We start from the raw sequence: 21,119 nt of genomic DNA, 5'->3' as shown, positions 1-21,119 counted from the left end.
TCAAGTCTAATTTACAAAAAAGGCTTTAATGTATTCAAACTTCATGTAGACATGACCTTAGTTGGTGTAGTTGTCTGCTGTGTAACTGGATACATCCCTTCAATGAAACACCAGTATATTGACACACAAATAGCTTTGTGACTGGGTGACACCAATGCAAGCTGTGTTAATTGCAGCAACTTTACATTGTGCAGAGTAGGAAAGCAGTGGATTAAGCGATTTATCCTCTGGATGTGTCCAGGAATGTCCAACCAGCAGTATACAGGTGCCTGGAAGGCCTCTTCGAGCCATGATAACGCATGTTGGCTTGTAGGAGAAGACCTTTGCTGTACTAAGGGAGTTGTTGAGGGGTTATTGTGCCATTTGGGTAATGGTTTCTGAATACTTGTCATTGGGAAAACCTGTGAAGAAAGCTCATGCCGTAGACGTGACAGCAGCTGCATGTCATAATGGGTATATTTCTTGCATTCCTTCTTCAGTTAATAATGCTCTATAAAATCCATAACCATTCAAGATGGGTTACATCCTAATAAAGTGGACAGGAGAATGTGCTGTCAGTTTTCTCATTTCATATCCAGGAGAAGATGAATATTCTGACAGACATGCTCATCGGACAACAGATCCGTGAGTGTTTTCAGTTCAGGAAAGAGTATCTTTGCAGCCTTGCAAGTTTGCATCTTTCCTATTTTCTTACCTCTCCCCAGTGTTGATTCTGTTACCCAAAGGATCAAAAAGTTGGTTATGGCAGTGAGAGCAGCAGCCTTTTCCCCTTTCTTTCACCTTCTAGCCTTGTGGTGTGGAAGATTGCCGTAAAACAGAACAGTGCTAGCTGAAGTTAAGAAACCTTGATTTTTCTAAGCTTAGCTTCAGACAAGAAAACAAGTACTGTCTGTTAAGAAAATTGGTAATACAGAAAAGGTAACAAAGTCTGGACCTGCCCACCTTTGTTCTGAGATACTCTTCAAGTGAAAGAGGCCATTCAAAGAGTGCCTGTGATTAGTTTCCAGGAATGTGTTGTTCACCATGTTCTCAAGCGGGGAATTACCTATTAGGTCAGACTCTCAAAGGCCAAGTTTGATCCTAATACCACAACATCAGTGCAGGAGGCAAATAGGTAGGAGTTTGCTTGTTCAGCATTAATTGACTAATTTCTTTTACGTCACAGAATTTGTCACTGGAATTGGACTCTTGTGTGTCTTGGGTCTTTCATCTGAAGCATTTGTGAAGTGACTGAATTGCTTTTTGACTAATTCAGTGACTTCTTGTTACATGGCTTGAAAGGTAATAGCACTACAGATTTGGTGACACTCACTGAAATCTCAACACTGCGTCTAGGATATTGTCTGAAGGCAAAATTCATCCCTGAGTGCCAGAAGTTCACTCCAAATCCTTTAGAAAATATTTCTTTTTTGCTTAACTGTAGTACACTCCAGAGAAAAGTTGTAACATGCCCTGGATAGTGACAAAGCTTTCTACCTGCATGTTCATGAAATTCTCTAATTTATAACGTGTTTTTTTTAATGCTATATCATCTAACACTTGAGAGCGTGTCTGGATGCCGCAGTCTTCCCTTATGTGGAGTGCTCTCTGCCAAAAAGGAGAGCTTAAAAGAAAAAATAAGTATCGGTTGGCAAAACTAGAGGCAGCTTTCTGGAAGCTCTAATAACTTTGGGAGTACGAAGATTGCATGCCCAGGGCAAAAAGTGTCATTTGTTCATACCTTCTCTAGATCCTTCATGTTGGCCTTGCAGTTAGTTGTTCTTTTCTAGTTAGTTTATGGTTTAACTGCATTAATTTTCTGGTCGTCATCATGAAAGCTTCAGCTGCTTTCACGTTCAGACTTTCTCTATGGATAACCCGCTTCTTTTTTTTACTTTAAATGGTCATTCATGAAGATTAAGGATGTGTTGTCAGCAGCAAGAGCAAGAACATGTGTTTGTACTATATTTAGGATGTCAGAATCCACGGATCAACAGGACCTGAATAGGTTCTTGGTGAGGAGACGAGAGACATAACTGCCACCTAGTTTCCTCACTGTGTTTTTTTGCTGTGCAGTAGAATTATTTCATGTAGTTGCAATGTTTGTTTCCTTTCTGATAGGTGGTTTCCAACCACTCTAAACTTTGGGAATTGTCTCAGTTGGACTCAACTCAGTTTATCAGAGCTGGAGTTGCCTCTCTTGCCAGCGATTGTGAGATCTCTTGCCTTTATAATGGTGCAAAATAGCCTTTCTCGTGCATCTTTAGACCCTTGTACCTCAGAATAGAAACACACAGTTTTGCATTTTGGTTTAGAGAGTACATTGTTTAATGGTGCTTTTCGTGCAAAGGAGAAAATCTTTCAGGAACAAATGGAATTGTATTATTCCAGGAACGCACGCAGTGAATTTGAGCTGTGCAGAGCCTTGACTCATTTAGTACATTCTGGCCAAGGTACATTTTTATTAAAAACAACCAATCTTGCTATTCAAGATAACCTGACTGCGTCTGTGTCATTTTTCTAACCACTTAAAATTTTTCTTTTGTACAAGAAAGGAGAGCTTGAAAACAATCCACCCATGAAAAGCACTGGAAACAAAATCACAGCATAAGTGAAGATTAACTCTTCAGGCTCCATCATTTTACTAACTTCAGCAAAGCTTTGAGTTTTGTTCAAGTCATCGTAGATCACTAAAGGACTTTTTCAGCAGCATTGGCCAATTCCAACATTACGCTATTGTTTGTTTTTTGGTTTTATGTGCTCTTAACTAGTTAAGAGCAGATGCTCAAACCCCCTAGCTGTGAAGTTGTATGTTGAAGCCAGTCTGACTTAACTGTCCGTGGCTTACAGACCTTTTACTGCCCTCATTCACGTGATGCCTCTTGGGGCCTGTTTATGGCCTGGCTTGGTGACCTTTAGGACTTCATGTGTACATTTAGGTAGTGTCAGAACAAAGATTCTGAGAATTTACACCGTGCAAAGCAGGGAAAAGCAAGAGGCATAATTAGATGAGTTGTACGTTTAATAAGCTTTGCCTTAACAAAGTTGAAGAGCTTCATATTGGGCATACTGTATACCACAACCTCGAGCGTACACAGTGGTTCCCAATGTACCATTTTTAAATTGCATTGACTTCACATTCAGAAGCAGTACATTGTTAAATTGTACAAGTTTAAGTTCATTCTCTAAATGTCTTAAACACATGTATAAATACCTTCCGAAAATAAATAAAAAGTCCTTAATGTCCCAAAATCAGAGTACATGATCCTGCTTCTCTAGAAGACGGTTTACAACAACAAAAAAAATTAAGGAGTTCTGCTGCTTCTTGGAGTTTTCTTAAGTTTCATCATAGCAGGAGGATACATGAATTTAAATAATTAGGGAAAATAATAAATTCCTGGAAATTGACTAAAAAAAATAAAATGTACTGTATATTATTCAATCCTAGTTCATTAAGAAAGTATAGCAAGAGACCTTAAATAGTACAATCTACATAAAATAAAGTGCTGTACTTCAACATCTTATTTTAAATATCTGCTATTTTGTATGTTTCTGCAGGAAAAAATTGTTCTTTCATAATCCGAAGTACACTTATATTTACAAAGAGTTAAAGCTAGTACCTGTATTTCACTTTTGTTAGCTGCTGCCCTTTCAGCAGATGCTGAAACGTTAAAGCAGTTATCTTCCTTCCCCAGTTCTACTTCAGCTTCATTTTTTACTTTCTGATTTAATTTGAACAGATCGCTGAGCAAAGAGCCTTTGACTTGTTGCTGTATGCTGCTGTGACTCCAGATTCCTCCACTGCTAAGCAGGCAAATAACACTACCCCAAATCATGCTTCACTCCGCTCTTTTCTACAGTTTAAATCTGTGTGTACGCTTGTAATATAAGAAAACCAGAACAGCATTCCCCACTTTAGTGGTGGTGTGTTGAATCACTTCCAGAATACATTAAAATTGGGCTTGAATTTGAAAATGTAAACTGCCTTGCTTTGGAAAATGTGTGGTTGTGGCGTGGAAACAAACATTAGAAATAGCTTTGGTATTAAGATCGGAGGAGAAATCCTGCTGTGCTGGAATTCTAACAACACTAAGCATGGTGACCTACTCCGGGGCCTCCTTGGGTTGTTGGATGGATGTTTGACTTAACATGCAGAGTATTTGAGGTCTGTACGATGAGTGGTTGCCTTGTAAAGCAGAGAGCTGATGTGTGAAAGTACAGCCCTTACCTGAATGGCTCTGTAGCTCTCAGACTTGTACCTGTAAGAGAACTGCGAAGAGGAGCAAGGGTTTTTAACCCCTTCACTTCAGTGGTGGGCAGATCAGATGTTGCTGGCATCTACCTTGTCACTCGCTGCTGGGACCTCCTCAAGTTTTAAAGAATCAATGTTTGTGCATGTGTATGTCTCCTTCACCCTATAAAAAGTAGATTGGATTGTGACTAATTGTATTCATTTTGATTTGATTTATAGCTCCTAACTTCCTTTAACAGCTCATTCTCCTATTGAAGGGAAGTTCTAAAAATGTCTCCCAGAACAACAGAGGTGAACTCAGGATAGTCTTTGTTCAATTTCTTCCAAAGACCAAAGACTTGCTGAGAAGGGTTAAAGCAGTATTCAGACGTGTAATCTTTGAACTGTGATTGAATTCTGCCTTGGGAGAAATTTTATGTAATGAATTGTTCTGCAGAAGCAGCGGTAATTAAAAAGAACGTGCTGATAGTAGGAGTATTTCTCACCTCAAGCTGAATATTTACAGTCAGGATTTTAATTTCTTAGTCTCGGTTCCTATGGACGCAGTGTGGGACTGCTGTGCCTGCCCATGTGCTTTACTCCCTTCAATAACTTGCACTAGTGGACTTTGTCACAGTATGTTTGGCAAAGCCTGCAAATCTGAAAGATAATTGAAGCAGTACAACCCGTGTGAAAACAGATAGCCATATATAAAGTGGATTGTATGAAACATTGATGTTGGGGAAAGTCTGCTGTGCAAGTCTGCAGTGAGACAGATGGAAGTTGGCATGGGAAGAAGACACCTTAGATGGGTCCAAAAGTGAGAAAAGCTTTAGGTAAAATATCTCTTCAGATGCTGCTGTCAGGAGATATGTTCACTGGAAGCCTTGATTGCCTAGCTGCTGTGCTTTGTGGAGCTACTTCTGATAGGAATGCTGAAAGAAACTGCTGTGTGTTGCTGTCCGTAGTAGGCTATGGAAAGGTTCTGGCATATCTTGTTTGAATTTTGAAACCTTTGGTTGCGTTGTGCTTTTCCTTTACCTTCCTGTTCTCTGAAGTAATTTATTTTAATGACCAAGGTGCGATCTGAAGTCTGAAGTTGTAATACAGCGTTTGCTAATTTGTGATTCTGGAAGGTCTGACCTAAAATGTTGTTCTTGAAAGCCATCCAGCTAATCAGATAACCCAGCGCAATATTCAAGTAATTGCTGCTTTTCATCTCTGGTGGATAATTTGAGGTGTGGAGTGACTCTTCATGACGTACAACCACCCAGTGAACGCACGGCACGATGCTCTGCCATTGCTGCTGGAGTGCCCAGTCTCACAGCAAGCAAATTGGTGCAATTTTAGTGTCATTGCAAAACTCCCTGTAAACATGTCAGCTGTGTTACGGTGATTCATGTGACTGATAGTGCTGGTAAATTAGGATTTAAAGCACAGTTTTGCAGATGGGATTGTGTAAGTGGTTAAAAATCTAGTAGGTGCTCTGTCCCTGGGAGCCAGGAGGGGCCTCAGCACATAAAACGCTTGTCAGAATTGTATGGGGAGATTAGCCTCATGCATGAAAGAGGCGGTGCAAAGAGCCCTATTGTGCCTGGCTGTATACAAATAATGTAATAGTGTGAGATAAGTTTTGATATGGCTACAAGTTTCCAGAAATCCTAGCCTGTTCTTGCTCCGTGCCCCAAGGTAGACTTTCCCAGTTGTTGCCTTGTAACAGCAAGGGTAAGATCATCTTCACAGTTCTGGGATGAACCTACATCTGTCTTAAAATCGCTTCTGGTCTTGCTTTTGAGCACCTTTACAAAAGTTGGGCCCTTCTTGTCCTAACTGAACATCTAGAATCACTGCTGTCTCCCAAATATTTGTTCTAACTCATGTCAGTTTTTTCATTTTTATTTTTTTCACGATCATCAGCCTGCAGCTCCATGGATTGCTGAGTGCAGAGGTATTCCCAATCACAAATAGCATTAATATCTCAAAGGGAAGTTTAGCTTTTTTAGGGCTTTGAAGATGTTGTGCAACAAGCCTTACCCAGGATTGTTCAGCTTCAACTCAACACTGTTTCCTGATGATGAATCTAATGCATATGAGACTGTGGCCTCCTCTGTTGTGGCTATTGTAATTTGAGAGATTTATAGCCCTGTGGGAGGTTTTCCCCCTTCTTTTCCCCCCATTCTCTCCTGTATACCTGTACATGTGGCCATATGAAGATCAAATAACCTCACAGATCCCAAACAGAAAGAAAACAAGCTGCAAAACCTTGTGGGCATTCTTGTGTGTTTGACAAGATCATTCCACAAGTCTCGTTTTGTGCGGCTACAGAAACAAGAAAATACTAAATAAAACCATTGAAAAACAAAATACTAAAATGTGTGTGCTTACAGGTAGTGCTTAGAGATTTGAGGTATGGTTTCAGTAGAATGTTTGGCTCAGGCAGGAAGATGAAACCTATGGAATTTGTCCTAGTGTGTCCTCACTTGTCTCACTGAACTGGAGCTGACAGGTCAGGGCTGCCCCTGCACTGCCCAGGGGCTGTGAATTTCTCATATCAAAGCCAGAAAGGCTGTGGGGTTTCTTGACTGCTTATGTGAGTTTGCAATGCAGGATGGTCAGGTTGCCTGGATGATCGTGTCCTCTGCAGCAAGATGTTTTATTGCCAAAATCATCTTCGTCATGTATGAAGACTTATCTGGCTATAATCTAATAAATGTGACTTTATGAAAATAAATGGGTTTAATTGCACTATTTATCATGTAACTAAAGAAAATGGTCATAAAATCAGGCTTAATTGCAATGGGAACTGTTGGAATAGCAGTACCCTGATTTTTTTTAATATTTTTGACCCGTTTTGGCTGGAATCGCTCAATTTTCAAAGTGATAATTTATGTTCTGTTTTGAATTATACCTAGTAAAACCACAATAATCAAATTGTATTCTTCTAAATTGGCACAGGTTGAAGTTGGAGGAGGATTAACCTTGTACTGCTATTGTTTGTTCTGTGTGTGTTGATTTGGTTGATTTTGTGTAAGTTTTTTCCATGCAGAAAACAAGGAAATAATATTGATAAGAAAACACAATGCAGATACTGGGACTGTTTCACCAGATAAGATTTAGATTTCCGTATATACTTGAATGGGAGTCAATCATCCTTTGGGTGCTCAGGAGTTCTAGCGTAGTCTGAGCTGAAAGAAAACACCGAAGCGTAACAATGACCTTGTGACAAACACCCTGTGCGATGGAAAGGGAAAGGCATCGACACAGCAGCGTTGTCTGATGATGGGTGTGTTGTCCGGACCAGATTTACTTGTTCTGTAGATTTTAAATCCAGTTTTAAGTAAACTCTGATTTAGCACTTCAGATCATTGCAATGGTGAATCTTGTAATTAAAAGCAAACCAGTTAAGCAAGCACAGGGCCGAAGAGCGTGTGAGCAAGTTCATCAACCCAAACTTGCACCGGGTAATCTTTCGGCACTTCGTTGTACATTGGCATGAAGAAACTGTGGTCTGCTTGAATGCGAGTGGTTAATACATTTAAAATGGAAGCTTTATACTAGTCTAGTAACCTGCTAGCAGTTCCTCTGGCTTCTTGTAACATGCTTTTGTGCCGTATTTTCTGTGCTGCTCGCCCTGTGGAGCAGCTGGATGCTTCAGCCATTCGTGCCTATACAAACTGATTTTAATGAAGCACCGCCTTTTTTCTTGTTGATTTACAAACCTGAGGTCTGTCTCCTTCAGATGAAGCTTGTCACTTAGGAAGGGCTAAAATAGCTGGATGCATCCCATAAGACAACAGAGCCGTGAATGTCATGGCACTTGGAGTGCTGTTTTAGGGTTTGGTAGTCTTGGTGCTTCAGCCTGCGCAGGGGCTGGGCAGTGATGCTCCTTAGGGGTTTCCAAGCATACTCAGGGTTCAGTGCTTCTGCCCAGGACTTACATCTGAATTTTTAACATTGATTTCCCAGTCTCTTTGTTTTTTAGCATCTGGATGCTTTTACGAAGGCATGCCTCCTTTTTGTTTTCTTCCCAGCTGAGGTGGTGAAAGAGCGTCTGCGGCAGTTTGCCTTGGGATATCCTTTCTTCCCCTGGTGAAGTTTCTCAATCAGCTGATGCTTAGCAGTTCCCACGTTCTTGAGTTACGCGACTTCTCTTTTGATGAACCCTTTGCCCTTCCTAGGTTCATCAGAAGGGCTGCAGTGTGCCTGGAGCTGCCTGTGCTTCCAGCAGGTCTAGAAAGCTGCAGGCGAGTGTGTTGTAGGGAGAGCCCATCTAGTAGCTTGCCATTGCCATGAGGGGGAGGCCACGCTCTCTCTCTGGGCCTTGTGCTTTCCTTCCCTACCTTGTGCTCTTCTGCACTGACCACATGCACCTCTCCTTCTGCCAAAAGTCATTTTTTCTTTTGCAAGATAACACTTCAGTTAGGAAAGGGTCCGGTGAGGTGCCAGAGCTGGTATGAGGAGGAGGGCAAGACCATGAAGGGAGAAGAGTGGATGTGTGTTCTGTTCCTTATCCTCTTTACCTCCATTTCCCCTCCTAGGGCAGTAAAATGTTTATTTGACTCAGATGAGATATGTAAATTCATTCTAATACAGCACGGAGAACTGATTGGCCTCAGCTGGGTTCTCTCCTGTGCTAGCTTGCTGCAGGAGTGCTGGTTGTAACATGAAGGAGGGACAGAAGAGAGTGCACCTGGGTATGAAGAGGGGAGGTTTGTGTGAGCCCTGATTTACATTGCCTTAAGTTTGCCTATTGCTTATTGCCACCAGGAAAAAAACAAAACAAACAAAAAAATCAACACAAAAATGTTTGTGGGGAAGACGGGTGCAGCCAGTGCTTCTGTCCAGAAGATGTTCTGCTTGCTGTGGGTTGCTGGAGTTATCAGAGAAGCTCGAGTTCCAGCTGGCAGCAGGGATTTCTTTGGTTTTTTAAAGCTGGGGAGGAGAACTGCGAACATTTCTAAGGTTACCAAGAGTCAAGTGTTTCAAGTAGGGAGCACTAAATATGTGAATCTAGGAATAAATGGTCTCTATCAACATGAAAGTAAACTGTAGAAGCCTGAGTTGTGATTCAGCAGCAAACTGGTGCCTTCTGTGCACCTCTGTGCTTTTGGGAAACGCCAGGCAAGCTCCCCTGCTTCCAGCAGTGCTGGCCCTGGGCACAGGATTTGACCCATGCTGCCTGGTTCAAGAGGTTTGTGTGTGCCCAAAAGCTGTCAGGAAGTGGCAAGAGTACATTCTGTCAGCACCTGCAGTTTTTTTTCCTTTTTCGGCTTCACCCCATTTGTGTAAGCAGAAATATGCCCTAGAACTTGGCTTACTTGTGTGTTTTTTTTTTTTTTTTTAAACTCCATTTAAAAAATGTAGGTAAACAAATTCTATTTGTGCTCAAGTGACCTTAGCTGACTTGCAAATCTGGACCAAATTTCAATTAATACATCAGTTTGTTGCCAAAGTTATATCTGTAGCTTTTATTTTTTTCATTAGATCAAGCTTCAGAGGTGCAGGTGACAATGATGCTGACTGAAAGCTGTAAACTCAGAGGACTTCATCACAGGTGAGCTACTCAGTATTTATAAGCCAAACTATATCTGTGCAAGATGAAAATACTTGTGCTTAAAGCTCCTTGGATTGGGAGGAGGCAAGATGATTGTTTACAAATTGAGCAACATGTTATATATTTCAAAATTTTCAAGCCGTAGAGAGCTGCAAAGATTTCTGCATGACTTCGAAATGCAGAGTTCCAGGCATGCTTCCTATTGCAAAGAGTGCCAGACACGCTTTTAGAGCTGCACAGTCAGTGAAATCAGAGGGTAGCAGTATATGGGGGAAACTGAGAAAGTCTTTGTCTTGTCTGGTGTTCCAGGCCAAGCAGTGAGATATGGTTAAATATTCCTTTAATATATGGCTAGATATTCCTTTCATTCTCGGTTATTACAGAAAAAGCTGCTGCTGGCTTACACTGCTTCTTGCACAGGCTATTGTCTAATGTGGTGAGATCTTAGTAATGATGAGGAGAGGAAGTCTATATACAGGTTGATTATCATTTTAGGTAATCTACTAGTCCGCCTTGTACTATTCATAATTTTCTACGTGGCACAGAGGAGTCCTGTGACTAGATATTTCTGTGTATCCACGTAGGACACTGCTCTTTAGGACTCTTGCATGCGTGTGTTGCCCTGGTATGGCGTCATAATGTCACTGATGGGATTTATTCCTTAGAATTACTGGCATGGTTTTGGGGGTGATGGCTTACATTTTAAAATGAATACCCCAAACAGCTTGCATTACTTGCAGTTTTGCAGCTTAGATTGAAGGCTGAAATTGCCCTTAAAGACCTTTGGTACTAGCAACGATGCAGATAAGAAGAAACCCATGCTCACCATCAGGTTCCATGGCTGTAGTTCATTGTTTTCACTGGTGACGTAAGGGAAGGGAAGTTTAAGCAGAACTGTTAGTTCTACAGTGGATTTAAAAGCTGCTTTACTAAGAATTTTTATAATTAAGGACTTGTCTAAGAGACAGGATTGTGTAAAGAGCCATAGCAGCTTCTTGGGGAAATACAATTAAAAACTGAAACTAAATGAAACAACCTTTCTCCCATCATTCAAAATCAGCTGTTATCCTTGCTTTTACAAGTCAAACTTCATAAAATAAAATAAAATAAATCACCAAAGCTGTTCTTCTCTATGACGCCTATCAAGCTGTGGTGTTTATTTTTGTTGAAGGTAGAGCTAAACAGGCACATAGAGTTCATGGGTGTAACACCTGACTACCAGACCACTTCTTACAAGGACATGGGATTTCAAAATTCCCCTCTAAAAATAATCAGAAATCATCTAAACATTCCTGGGATGTTTCTGATAGAAGATACAGTCCCCCAGAAATGTTTCAGGGAAAACTGAAACTCTATAGAGGTTGTTTCAAGTTTCTATGAATTTTTATGCTGATACTACAGGAAGATGTTCGTAAACAGTGCAGCACGAGGGTTATGTGAGCTGTCAGGAAGACTGAAACGCCCGTGGTAGGAGCCCTGAAGTACTTCTGCATTTATGACGCAATTTAATGTTAAGCTAATTCGAAACTAAAAGTTGCTGTTCTGGCATTTTGAAATGGATCAGGCACAATGTTTTTTTGTCTTCATGCAAATGATAACCTGTATTCACCAAATCTTAATTCAACCCTCTTGGACAAGTGAAAAATCTGGGGGTTCCTTCCTAATGGGAAGATACGCAAATATTTCTCTACCTTCTGCCTCCCCCAAATGTCTGCTGCCTCGGTTATTTGGAGGCCTTTTGCTCTGCGATCTGTGTCAAAGGTTAATGCTTTTCTTTAGTGTTGAATTACTTTCATTTAGCATGTTTAGGGATTAAAAAGATCTTTGTCAAATTTTAACTTCATAAAACTAGGAATTTTGCTCTCTTCCAGGAATCTGCTACCTATCACTCACGTCTGTATAGAAGAGGGAGAGAAACCAATGGTGCTGCTGCCGTACATGAACTGGGGGAACCTTAAACTATTCTTGCGACAGTGCAAGCTGGTGGAGGCCAACAATCCTCAGGTAAACTCAGAAAATCTGTCACTTCCTGCCTGTTCAGCTTTTACTCGGAAACCTTGGTTTGTCATCTGTGTTTGTGCCTTAAAAGATATAGTTGTGTTGTTTACCTGTCCTACTGTGACAATGAAAGAGTTGACAAGCAGTTTCCTTAGCGTGTATTTATTTTGATTCATACAAGGAAAACATTCTTGGCTGCATTTATCACAGCTACTCAGAGACTAACGAAGCTGAGTTAAACTCTTGGTCAGGGTAGTAGCTGGTATATCAACGTATCTGGAAAAAAAAAAGCGGAAATGGTATATGGTTGTGGATTTAAGTTACACAGGGGCAACTGGCAAGGGCTACCTGCTTCTGTTAATTTACAAGACCAATAAATTGTGATAAGCTGCTAAGATCTTTCAACTTTGATTCACTTGTTTTGCTGCTTAATCTGGGTTATAAATCTCTGTGCAGCACACTAATACTACCCTTTCCAAGAATTTAAACAAAGTGTGTTTATATTATTTCAAACAGGAGTTGCCTCTTAGTTGGTATAACCATACTTCCCACCTAGCAAAAACTGGGATGTTTGGTGTCGGAAATGCTTAATTGAAGATGGAACTTTTATACAAATACCTAAAGTAAACTCTTGAATTTTCTGAAATAATAATACATGGTACTTGTTCTTATTAACAAGTAGTTAACAAAGAAGTCAGCGTATTATTTTTTTAATTTAGTATTTATTTTATTTTAACCACAGTCTTGCAGCTTCAGTGCCTACCTACATACTGGAGCTTTAGGAACACTGTAGAAATGAAAGAGAAAGTGGGGTATAGAAGTATGCAAGGGTTTGATTTATATGGAACTGTTAAATTGTAAAAGTAGGAGCAGCAGCCTTTAATAGTAGCTTTCAGCCATTGGCAGCAATGAGAATTTTTTCTGCTGCTTGAAAACGAGTTGGTTTCTAGAGAAACAAAAAGTGAACATAGTATGATAAGAAGGTAAAATCTGCCTACGTTCACCACTAATCCAGGGAAAAGCTGTGTAACAGTGAGAAAGTTGCAAATTGGAAATGTTTGCCCCTGCCATGTCAAGGAAAAAATGGGAGGTTTTTTTTTTCTTTTAAATAAAGAACAGGTGGTAGTGTCTGTAAACAGCTAGAAAATGAGAGATTACCGGCTAGTAAAGGTTAGGGGAGAGGGGAAGGGCACTAGAATGCAAATAAAATACTAACCTAGTAGGCACTGAGCTTGCAGTTTTGCATTGATTGCTCTTCTTTGCTCTTGCAGGCAATTTCCCAGCAGGATCTTGTACATATGGCTATTCAGATTGCCTGTGGAATGAGTTATTTGGCCAGACGGGAGGTCATTCACAAAGACCTGGCTGCTAGAAACTGCGTGTAAGTACTAAATGGGGTAGAGTCATTGTTGCAAAGTGTTACCTCACTAACCAGGGCTAAGATAGACTTTTTTTTTAATTGACCCAATCTCTACTTCAAAACATACCACTTTTTCTTTCCTAAGTTTTGTGCAAGTGCTCTTGTCAGTAAAAACTTTCTTTTAACTATAGGGTGAACCAGAATGCTTTTTTTTTTTTTTTAAAAGAACAGAGCATCCAATTCTGAAAGACTGATAGTAACTTTTTGTCTTCCCTTATTTTTTCAAATGCTCTCTTAAAGGAAGCCATTAATGTTAATAGGAACTTGGAATATCTTGGCAGTTTGCTAGTGGACAGGTTTTCCACCAGTTACTGTTGGACAGAGGATGCAGGAACACCTACCCTCTAGCCACCCCTCATGCTTTTGAACCAATGCTACAATGCCACCTTAGCAAAATCTTCCACGTGGTGTAAGGATGCTCAGTTTGATACAGTTCCTTAAACACTCTTAACTCGTATTGTTTTTTTTCCTCTGGTGGCTGTATTGAAAAAGTGATACCATGGAAAGCAAAAGTCATAAGCAGTGCTCCAGGAAAGCTACCTGGTGGCAACCTCTCATTTCAGTGCAGAGGATTAATTGCCTCGTGACATTCCTGTGCCAAGGGTCAGCAGTCTAGCCAACTTTAGTTCCCACCCTCCAGGGGCAAACTCCAGCTTCATTTTAGTTGCCATACTTGTGATCCTGAGTGCTGGAATAGTACTCAATTTGCGATGCATCTGGTGCTTCTTCTTCATGGCAAATGCAGGCAGGAGCTGAACATCTGCTGATCTCTGCTGCAGTACAAGAACTACTGGACTAGCCTTGGGTTTTTAACTAGAAAAGGAGGTGGTCAATAGCCAGGAGTCCTTGAAGGGCTTTATCTACCACTCCCTTCTTTCCAAGGTTTATTCCTGGGAGTACCTGTGTGGGAAAGACAAGGAGGAGTTGGTATGAAGTGTATCAGGTCTGTGTTAATTTGGGGAAGGGAGCCAGGATTGCAGTGTTCTTAGCAGATTTGTGAAGGGGGGAAATATTCCAGTGTCTTGGGCCCAGTTGGAAAGGACATAATCCATAGTCCATGACACAAGTCAGGGCTCTGTAGTCACTGGAAAGTACCCTTTGTACTTGTTCATAGGCAGATCTTCTAGGAATTTCTCTGAACTTCATTTGTGCCTATTAAGAGTGAGAAGATATGGAAATGTCTTGGTCTATAAATTTTGAGGTCACTGAACAGACCCGAAAGCACACAGGAATGGGGTAAATGTGAAGGTACCTGGAATAATAAAGCAGCAAGCACACAAATTGAGCATTTATATTTAATTTGTCTCATCAAAATAAAGAAGTACTTGAAAAAATGAAGATGGCAAACACCATTAAAAAAAAAAAAAAGACAACCAAAATCACAGTGTTATTTTCTTATTCTTGTCACAAAATATTTAAGCTAACATTTTCCCCATAATCTGAAGTCAGATGTTTGAGAACACTGAATTTTGACTTTTTTTTTTTAAGTTTAAAAGAGCATGAATTAATATCCCAGAGGGGGGAAAAATCAGTAGGCAAGTTTATTCCATAAACACCCACTAAAGGTTCCTCTGTGCTACTTTGAGGCTTTTTTTGTTGTTGATTACAAGTAGGTTTTCCTTAGCCAGCTTCCAATTTCTGATTGCCCAACAATCAGAGTGAGTATCTTTTGCTGAGGCAGTGTTTGTGGAAATAAATATTTTATTAGAGCAAATATTATTGATTAGGGATGAGGTTTTAGGTCACAAATGATACCAGTTGCTTTATCAAGATACTATTAGACCTTGTTTTGCCTAAGTATTTAGCTCATAAATGCCACAAGGGTACTATAGCTAAAATAATTCAGCTGAAAGTGTATCTCCAAGGGAACAATAATAATTAAGGGAGTTCTTTGTTTGCTTTAACTGTACTTTTCTGCATTTGTAAATGTTGTATTTTATTTAATGTAAGATTTCTGATTTTTGTAGTGCTTATCCGTTATCACAGAGTAAATAGAATCATAGAATCATAGAAATACTTTAAATAGTATTTAATAACCACAGAATAAGTGTCTTGATCAAGAAGAATGCTAACCCTTTGATGTGTCGATAGCGTGATCAACATTCCCCAATGAAACCCTGAGTTGAAAACTTAAAGTGGTGTGTAAATATTTTCTGTGAAACGGTAGTGCTGAGGTTGCTAAATACTTCTGTTCTTTTAAATTAGCATTGACGATGCACTTCAGGTTAAGATTACAGACAATGCGCTATCTCGAGACCTGTTTCCTATGGACTACCATTGCCTGGGGGATAATGAAAATAGACCAGTTCGATGGATGGCTCTCGAAAGCCTGGTTAACAATGAATTTTCCAGTGCTAGTGATGTGGTAAGTTTCGTTGTTTTTTCCCCCCTTACGTTTTGTAAATGTATTTTGATAACTTTTCTTCCCCCACCAAACCTTTCTCAGTAATTACAGAATCATGGCACTGAAGAGATATCAGTGATTTATCCAGAACTGCTCTTCTGTTTCCTGTGTTTGCTGCTTAGGATAGATAGTTTAAAGGTCAAGCAGGCACTTCTCGCCTGGCGGAATTAATTGTCTGTTGCTCCTTGTCCTACTTGGTAGTGTTAGCAGAAAAGACAGTTACATTCAGTGAGCAACCTGTATCAGCACGTTTGCTGTTTGAATGAACATGATCTGTAGTCCACTAAAGATCTAAGAAATAGTGATGGTTCTTACATGCTTTCCCCTCTGGGAGGTTGGCTTTGAATTTGGGATCAACAGGTGAAATTGTCAGTGTTTTTCTCTTCTATGGGGAAGCTCCAAGTTGGACAGAGTACTTTGCAGGTAGGGAAAAGGTGGGAAGAATTGTTTCCCTTGACCTACTGGCTATATTCATGGTAACAGAGCCCAGAATACAGCTGGCTTTTTGCTTCAAAGACACGCTGCTGATGCATTCAGTTTGTTCATGAGGATCCCAAGGTCCTTTCCTGCAAAGCTGCTTTCTAGGCAGACAGCCCCAGCCTGTCCTGTTGCAGGGGGTTATTCCATCCCAGAGGTAGGACTTGGCATTTGCTTTTCTTGAATGTTGACATTCACTCCACTTCTCCAGTTCCTCTTCAGTCTGCAGAAGCCCTGACCTCCAGCCTGCCAGCTACTCTGCTGAGTTTGGTATCATCCAGAAACATCCTCAGAGTCCAGGTTGTTACTGGAGATGAAGCAGTGCTGATGGCTGAGCAGCGTCACTATAACCAGCTGCTAGTTGGACTCACGTTGCTGATCACAGCAGTTTGAGTCCAGCAGCCCAGCTGCTTTACTGAAAACATCTTGCCACTTGGGCTGTAGGGATGCTATGGAAGATGATGTCAGTGGCCTTGCTAAAGCCAAGGTGAACATCCATCAGTTGCTCTTCCTGTACTCACTGTGTTCTCAGCAGAGTAGCAGGCAGCTTAGTTTGGCAGCTTGCCCTCAGTAAGGCCATGCTGGCTGTTCCCAGTCACCTTGGATGCATCCCCTCTGGTCCAATGGTCTTGTGTTGATGCACATGATGAGCTTTGGTTCTCCAGACTTGCTCCCTGCATGCTCGTGCAGTCTCACTGTGTTCCTCAGGCAGCCTTCTCCTGGATCCACCTTTCTTTCCTTCCTTGGTGCCTGGGCTTAGTCAGTGCATCCATGGTGGCCTTGTACTGTGCTTGCTCAGCTTCCTGCACATCTGAACAGGCTGTTCTTGTGCTCACAGGACGGTGTCCTGTGAGAAGAACAACCTTTGGTAATTTGAGTACTAATTAGATAAACCACTTCCCCTTATGATCTGTCTCTTCCTGCTAATGGGGTATTTTCTTTGGTAATGATGCTCTCCTTAACGTGGCTACATCCAGAGATTGCAATCTATTTCTTAAAATGTGCTAGTTTAGGAAATTTTTGAAAAGATCGGGTTGTGTTTTCCTCATTGCCACAGTCTTTGTACATCAAGCCATACAAAAAAAAAAAGAAAAAAAGAAAAGGAAAGAAAGGGAAGGAGTCAGCTCTGCTGCTCCAGAAATACTTCTGTTCTCATTATACCCATGTGGGGTTTTATTACACCAAACTTGAAGACAGACCAGGAAATAGAAATCACCTATAAAGGCATGTTTTGATACTAAATGGGATCAATAAAAACATTGATTTCTTCTTACTCACTTTCTAAAATCTGGAACACGAACGCATTTGCTGGTCATGAAGACTAGACTGGAAATGACTGTTTATATAGCACTGCCAGTAGAATTTTATTAGGAAGCAGGCACCTCGGTCTCATAATCATTTTAGAAAACTTCAGTGCAATTCAGCTTACAGCATTTTAACACAAAACTCCCTTTTGTATTACATAAAGTCAGCTTCTACTATGTAGTTCGGTACTTCACATGCGTAGCTGTTTGAGTTTTGTAGCATGCAAAATGGGAGATCTTTCTGGGTGTAGGATATGTGCCCTAACTATCATTTTTGCAATTACCTGGATACTTTTCACAAATATGTTGTAATATGTTTTTGTCTGTTCGCTTGGAACAAATCTAAATACCAACTGCATGCAGCTTTATCGGTGATGAAATCTGTTACAAGAGATTTAGGTGTTGTCTGCTAAGATGCAATTAGCATGTGTTCTAAACTTGCTTTTTGGATGCATTTCTTTAAAACAGTTTTCCTGGCTTGAAACGTTTCTAATGTATTCCTCCTCAGCCAACAGTTATACCAGTCAGCTAAAGCATATTAAAACAATTCCTGATGACTTTTAATTGTGTTTTTTCCCCTCTCTGGTGGACATGAAGCTCTACCTTTTTATGCTGTTTTTATGCAGTTCCTTACAGAATTGGAAGTAGCTATATTCTCAAAGTAGTTTTGCTTGAATTGCTTTTTATTCTAACTCTCTAGGTGCTCTACCACCTGTTTGTTGGCATTTTCCTTACCTCCCTTGCCTCCACACACTGCTAATAGGTGTAGCTGTTCAGCAACAGGCCAGGTCTGTGTGCCTGCCATTCTCTGGCTCTGAGCTTCTCAAAGGACACTGGCAGCATCCTTTAATTTAAACACTCCTCATCAAAGCCACCTTTGATTAAAACTTGATTAAAGTTTTCAAGGCTGGGAGAAAAAAGGCAGTTCTGCCCCTTTTAAAATAAATCATGATGATTGCAGCACGTGTAACTTCTGTTGCGAATCTTCATTGTGCAGTATCAGCATTCTCTTTTGGTTTTGTCTCTTTGCTCTCTGGGTACCAGCTAGTTAAACCACTTTATTTGTACAATGCTTGTGCTTGTATTGATTGATTGAGTTTTCATCTGTATAAGCTCCTTTTAGAAGGAGTGTCAGATAAATGATGTGTTGAAGGCTGATCCAGCTGCCAGGTTTACTTAGATAAAATCTTTGTTTTTCTCAGAAGTCTTACTTCTGGGCGTATACTCAAAATATACAGAGAATTTTGATTTAGAAAAATGGTTTCATTCACTCTGCTATTCTGAACCTTTGAATTTCGTAGGACTTCTATGAGAAACTTTGGGTAATGTTTTTGAAGGGGGGGGTAAACATATGAAATCATTAAATCAATTTTTATTAAAATCAATAAAAATAAAGTTTAATGTTCCTTAGACTTGTTAAGTGGGCTGCATGCTTTTTCTTTTCAGTGGGCCTTTGGAGTAACACTGTGGGAGCTGATGACTCTGGGACAGACTCCATATGTCGACATCGACCCCTTTGAGATGGCTGCTTATTTAAAGGATGGCTATAGAATAGCTCAGCCGATCAACTGTCCTGATGAACTGTAAGTGTGCATCTTTGGAGAAAGGGTAAAATGTCTCTTTTGGAACCAGCATGTTAAGCCAACCTTATCAATGAACGAGCCAGATCTGCTTCTCCCTTTCCTGTTTGTTTGTTTTTGCTGACTCTTGTGTAAGTATTTGCGTGGCTTCGCAATGATCTGCCTCGAGGAATGCAAGCTGACATTTTTTGTTGTTGAGTTTCATTTAATCCTGACCCACCTCTCTTCCTTATTCTGATATGTGAGTGAGACGGGGTTAATCATCAGGCTGAGAAGAGGGAGCTGAAGGGGATGGAGGTTTTCCACTTCGTATTTGTGGGGCTGTGGTGTAAGAAGCTGCTAGGTTTGTGGGGAGTTTCAGTTCTCTCAGCAAGACTAAAGAGAGAAGCAATCTGTGTAGTGACGCTCAAACAGCAGCACTCTCAGTGTTTAATCATAATCTTAATGGGATGGGAGAAGGCAAGAACACAGGCACCACCTCCTGCCTCACATGTTCTTCCAAATCCCCTTCCCGTAAACCTACCACAGAAGCGCTTTGAGCTATGCTTTTACAATACTTCAGCAATTTCCGATGAATTATGTATTACTTCCTCCTGGATTGCCTCTGACCTGTATCCTGAATCAAAACAGTGCCTCCAGTCATGGCGTGTTTATTGATCGTTCCAGGTGTCTGTCTGCAGCAGGAGTGATTCAGCACAGTGTATCAGAAAACGCAGGGTTCCTTTTCTCTTCCTCTGGTTGCCAGGCTTTCTTGTGCCAAATGTTGTGTTGTTTTTCATTTTCAGGCTTGGGACTGTGGTTGCCAAGTGTGTGTTCTCATGTCTTCTGTTTGTCTTCCAGGTTTGCTGTGATGGCCTGCTGTTGGGCCCTAGATCCTGAAGAAAGACCCAAGTTTCAGCAGCTGGTGCAATGTTTAACTGAATTCCATGCAGCATTGGGAGCCTACGTCTGAAACTGCGGGGAAAAGATTCAATTCACTGACTGGGAAGAAGGCATGGCATACGTTTGCAGCTCCATGCATCACTCGGACTCGCACACGTGATGTGTATAAAGCAACACTAAAGGGAGAAAGCACTTCTTCCAAAACACTGTGCCTTAGAATGCTTTAGTAGTCTGAAGTTTTTTGTAAGACCTCTTGATGTTGAATATTTTCTAGATTATCACTTTTGCTAAGTTAAATCGAGACCTTTTTATTTGCCAGCAGGATTTTTAAAAGTGTAGTAATAGTGAACTTGAACACAAGATTTGGATGGACTTTGCACTCTTACAACAGACAAGTGATATTTTTTTTGAAGGGTATATGGAACTGGTAGAAAAGTGAGGATAGGGGGAATTAATGCAAAAAACACGTTGCAGAAAAAATTCCCTGCTTTTTAAAAATGTTGAAACTGAATCTTTCTGACCAGCTCTAGTGTTTGTACTTGTATGTATCTGGAATAGCTTTTTAGTATCAACTTCTTCTATTTTGAGACAACAGCACATTGTGGTTGGATCCACAAGCGGCAACTTACTTTTTTAACCCATTCATGAATGTTTTTTTGGAAAAGCTGGTCTTCAGGATGCAATATCCCCTTTTTAAAGCAGTAAGTGATTATGTAAAAGTGATTCCAGTTTACCTCACACAGAGAGTAGCAAAGGGAGGGGTGGCCTGAAAATGGTACCCCTCCTTGCAGATAAAAGGCTGATGTGATTTTTAAGATGGTTTTATGTGCTAAATAGAGGCCTTCAGAGAAGTGCCAAAGCAGCCCTTGCTTGGGAGTCTTTCACCTCAGACTTCTGGATCACAGTTTCTCTTGTTGAAAAGGTACTGGTTGTTTTTTTTATGGGCTTTTATGGCCTGAAACGGGCTTAAATATATAAATATATATTTGTAAAGACACTTGCAGAGTAAAGAATGTTTTTCTATTACATCTAATGTGAAAGTTTGGTCCCTCACATTGCCTGTATGTACAGGTTGGTGGTTGTCATTGGGGGAAGAGTTGTTTTGAAGACACTGTGCATTGCTTTCCACCCTCCCTGCAGAGCTAGTCCCTGAGACTTTATATATTGTCTTCCTGCCTTCATTAACCCAAATATCCATTCCACCTCAGGTTATTTTGAGTTTGAACATTGAGAGTACTGAACACAGTTTTTCAGGAAAATGTGTGATGATCCACTGACTGAATCACAGAA

The 21,119-nt window shown here is 40.6% G+C and overlaps 1 protein-coding gene across 2 annotated transcripts in view; it reads left to right on the top strand.

The window, feature by feature from the left end:
- Nucleotides 1-20,857, top strand: part of RYK (receptor like tyrosine kinase) — a 46,354-nt gene extending 25,497 nt beyond the window's left edge. For both annotated transcript variants that reach the window (XM_068692338.1, XM_068692337.1), the window contains exons 10-15: nt 9,695-9,764; nt 11,636-11,768; nt 13,034-13,143; nt 15,388-15,547; nt 18,814-18,950; nt 19,788-20,857. In XM_068692338.1, the coding sequence (XP_068548439.1) occupies nt 9,695-9,764; nt 11,636-11,768; nt 13,034-13,143; nt 15,388-15,547; nt 18,814-18,950; nt 19,788-19,899 (722 nt within the window). In that variant the 3' untranslated portion in view covers nt 19,900-20,857. The remainder of the gene's footprint in view (nt 1-9,694; nt 9,765-11,635; nt 11,769-13,033; nt 13,144-15,387; nt 15,548-18,813; nt 18,951-19,787) is intronic.
- Nucleotides 20,858-21,119: the final 262 nt, after the last annotated feature.

Source organism: Anas acuta, chromosome 9 (assembly GCF_963932015.1).
Source record: "Anas acuta chromosome 9, bAnaAcu1.1, whole genome shotgun sequence".
Taxonomy (NCBI): Eukaryota; Metazoa; Chordata; class Aves; order Anseriformes; family Anatidae; genus Anas; species Anas acuta.
Note: the sequence above shows the minus strand (reverse complement) of the source record. Positions and strands in the feature narration are given on the sequence as shown.